A 3,832-nucleotide genomic window follows, 5' to 3' on the forward strand; every position below is an offset into this window, starting at 1 on the left:
CAACTGATGATGCTGTTCTGGTCTTGTCTTGTTTGGTCCACACGGTAACACTTTTTATGTTCTTCTGTACTAAAAAACTTCAGAATATTTCCATTTTCAAAGAAAATGTCCATTCTTTGTCTGTCTCATTTGTGTAAATAAGCTAAATTGATGCTGTGTTGCATAATTTTTATTTGTTACAATGTACTGCACAACATTTACATTTAGTCACAAAGAAAAATATGTAATCTAAAGGGTCTTTTGCCAATCTTGGGATCTGAACCAGCAAACTGGCACTTCAACCTGGTCTGGTTGTAATGTCTGCAGATGTTTGGGTCTCCATCACTATGTTCTCATAGTCTTCTTCATTTGAGTCCTAAAATTAAACCACACAAGAACTCTGCTGTGATATAATTGCAACAAAAACTCTTCAGGACATAGACATGGAATTAAAATTACTCTCAGAAAACATAATGATCTCAAATATCTGCATACCTGTATTGATTCAGCAGGAGTATGACTGTGATGATCCTTAAATTATTAGAATAATATAGTCAGTTCTCAATATATTACTCTTGTATTATATTATTCCAAGCAGTTCAGTTTACCTTCTTAAGTTTGTTGGAGAATCTGCATTGAAACCAACTGAAAGAAAAAGAATGAGAGTTAAATGCAGAAGAGCAGCTGATCTGAACCATTACAGTTCTGGAGAACTGATCTCACCTCTGAAAAATGATGATTGCTGCACAAAGCATTAAGACTCCCAGAATCTTCAATGAAGCAAAGACGACCCCAAACTGCTTAGTATCTGTAATGAGACATGAAGGTTTTTAGAAACTATAGTTCAGGTTGTTGAAGTTTTTCTAGATTTAGTTCATGTCTCATAAATCTTGCATCTTTCATCAGAGGGAAACTTTAAATAAAGTCTGTTAAAAAAATTACCTGTGTCCTTTCAGTTTTTTTTATTATGACTCAATTTATGTCCTAATTTCTTTGTATGAATTCAGTTATGTGGTTTGATGACAGTATCTGGTGGAATTTTTGTGTCCATTACTGATTGTTTCCTTTGCTGTAGTTAAGCATAGACAAAAAAAAAAAAAAAGAAAAGCAGAGTTGGCCCATGGTTCCTCTTCATAAATCCAAACTTTAATCTGCACAGAGCACCACTCTTGAACACAAATTAGGAAACAGTATCTATGGTATGCTGTGACAGCTTACAATACTAATTATTCTTTGGTACTTTTGGGACTTTTGGTGTTGAAGATGCACCTACCACGCTTTGCATCAATACAAAATAAAAGCTCACACAACTGTTATAAAAAAAGACTATTAAAAATATTAAAGTTACGTATTTCGAAGTGAGGAATGTTTGTCAAAAAGTTTACTCAAACAGGTGCTTCTAATTAAGGATAAGTGGAATAGAGGTGGAGATCTTAAAGGTGGACTAACAAGTCTTTGAGGGTCAAATGTTTAGCTGATAGACAGGTGTTCAAATACAAATTTGCTTCAGTAGCATACAATTAAATTATTCAAAAAAATCTTACAATGTGATTTCTTATTTAAGTTTCAATAACTATCTAGAGTTTATTGCTGACATTTTTCTTCATATAACATACCTGTTTGGTGGAAGTACAGATTCTCCTCGGAGTCCCAGCATTGAAATCCCAGCTGATCTTTTGGAGAAGACGTCTGTCTCCATCACCTGCTCGGCTCCCACTCCCTGTCCTCACTCCCCTCCTGAACTCACCTGGAATCTCCAAGCAGACTCTCAGAGACAAACGGAGACAAACACAGATGGAAGCTTTACAACTAAAATCCAGAAGACCATCACTCTGTCAGACACTCATGATGGATTCACCATCAGATGTTCTGCCAGATATCCTGTGAATGAAGGACCACCAAAGACAGCAGAGACACTAAAGACTCTCAGTGTTTCATGTAAGTAATCTGTCAGCACATCACACTTCAGCTGCTTCTGATGAATAAAGTTCCTGTGTGTCACATTTTCCTCAGATGCTCCTAAGAACACCTCAGCATCCATCAGTCCATCAGGTTCAGTGTCTGCAGGTATCTGTGTGAAGATGACCTTCAGCTGGTTCAGGAGCAGCACAGATGGAGACCAGAAAGTAGCTGAAGGAGAATTTTACAGCCTGAATCCAGCAGAAGGAGGAGCTTTTTACTGTGTGGCTACAAGTGATCTGGGGAACCAGACGTCTGGAAAGATTGATCTGATAGTTGAAGGTAAATGTAGAAATGTTTTTTAGAACTGTGTTTGTCAGACTTTTATACTCTTTAGACATGAATTTAATCTGAAAAAAATAAAAACTTCAACAACCTGAATTGTGGCTTTCATGGTCTTCAGTTCTCATTACAGATACTAAGCAGTTTGGAGTTGTTTTTGCTTCATTGAAGATTCTGGGAGTCTTAATGCTTTGTGCAGCAATCATCATTTTTCAGAAGTGAGATCAATTCTCCAGAACTGTAACGGTTCAGATCAGCTGGTTTGCTGAAAATCACAGTTGAAGCACATTTAACTCTCATTCTTTTTCATTCAGTTGGTTTCAATGCAGATTCTCCAACACACCTGAGAAGGTAAACTGAACCACTTGAATAATGTATTACAAGAAAAACATGATAGTGACAGCTGATTTTGTATTTTTCTAATGGATCATCATGGTCATACTCCTGCTGATTTAATACAGGTATGCACTAATTTGAGATCTTTATCTGGATTAGGTTTTATGAGTTGAATAGGAAGTCCATGTTAACAAGTCAGTGTTTGCTTTTACTTCAAGAACTTCTTAAACTGTAACTACAGACTGTCATGAGCTGCAGCTGCTGTGTAAAAAGGAGAACATCCAACGCTAAGTTTAATTTTCTTCCGGAAGAGTTTGTGTTGCAGTGAAACCACCACAGAGCTTCTGTGTTGTTTCCTTTTAAGGACACAAATGATGAAGATGATGACAACATCGAGATGGACACACACATCTCAAGACACGAAGAGGCCGGGATGAAGAAAGTGCTTTCTTAATGCTAATTGAAAGTTGTGTACAGTACATTGCAACACAAAAAGGAGAAATTGTACTCATTTGCATAATTTTTATTGGAAAAAAACTGTAATTTTCTTAATTTTTTTTTTTTTTTTTATCTTGTGCTGTCCAACAGCTGAGCCAACAGATGTGGGCTGAGAGCTTCTTGTGTTGTGAAGATTTTACTGTCACAACAGGGATTTATTGAGTATAAACCCATGTTGTATTTAATGCTAAACTTTATTCATATTGATTATGTTTTATTTTATTTCATTTTTTTTTTCTTTGTTGTTGGACCGGACGGAAAAAAGTATGGGGGGGGCAAGATGACAACAGAGGGAGGCAACATCGTAAAACAACCAGGACTAAGTGATAAACTAGAATGGGCGGGGCCTGTCTACACACACACTCTATAGTTACACACACACTTGTTGGCCAAAATAGTCGCCACATTTAAACTAAATATAATGTACTCAATTCAACTATAACAGCAGCTCACACACTCCATCATACAAACCCATTCAGATAATGACTTTCATTCTGTCACACAAACGGTTAGTGCTAAGGTGAGCTGACACCTGTGCTCAGGTGAGTGTTTATGTTTCACTGAGGTGGATGGTGATGGAATGTACTCAGGGGGAGAGCGCCCGGCCATCCCCACGCCTAGACCCCCCGCCGGGGCAGCAGCTGCAGCCAAGATCCCCCAGCACCCGCCATGGGGCCGCGGAGAGAAACCGCCCACCGGGCAATCCCGCCAAGCACCCAGACCGGGGCACGCGGGACCGACGCAGAGGCCCCCCACACCCAAGAGCAGGAAGGCACAG

The 3,832-nt window shown here is 38.6% G+C and overlaps 1 protein-coding gene and 1 long non-coding RNA gene across 2 annotated transcripts in view; one reads left to right on the forward strand and one right to left on the reverse strand.

The window, feature by feature from the left end:
• On the reverse strand, positions 1 to 573 carry LOC118599677. The gene is made up of 2 exons (XR_004949123.1): positions 475 to 573; positions 1 to 355 (listed from the first exon to the last, which is right to left on the reverse strand). It is a non-coding gene; the product is annotated as an uncharacterized LOC118599677 (long non-coding RNA).
• Positions 574 to 988: 415 nt separating this feature from the next.
• The window catches only part of LOC112142564 (vascular cell adhesion protein 1-like), a 66,836-nt gene continuing 63,992 nt past the window's right edge, over positions 989 to 3,832 (forward strand). Inside the window, exons 1-3 of the mRNA XM_036215328.1 lie at positions 989 to 993; positions 1,490 to 1,917; positions 1,993 to 2,220. Coding sequence (XP_036071221.1) covers positions 989 to 993; positions 1,490 to 1,917; positions 1,993 to 2,220 — 661 coding nt within the window. The remainder of the gene's footprint in view (positions 994 to 1,489; positions 1,918 to 1,992; positions 2,221 to 3,832) is intronic.

Source organism: Oryzias melastigma, linkage group LG14 (genome assembly GCF_002922805.2).
Source record: "Oryzias melastigma strain HK-1 linkage group LG14, ASM292280v2, whole genome shotgun sequence".
In the NCBI taxonomy this organism is placed as follows: Eukaryota; Metazoa; Chordata; class Actinopteri; order Beloniformes; family Adrianichthyidae; genus Oryzias; species Oryzias melastigma.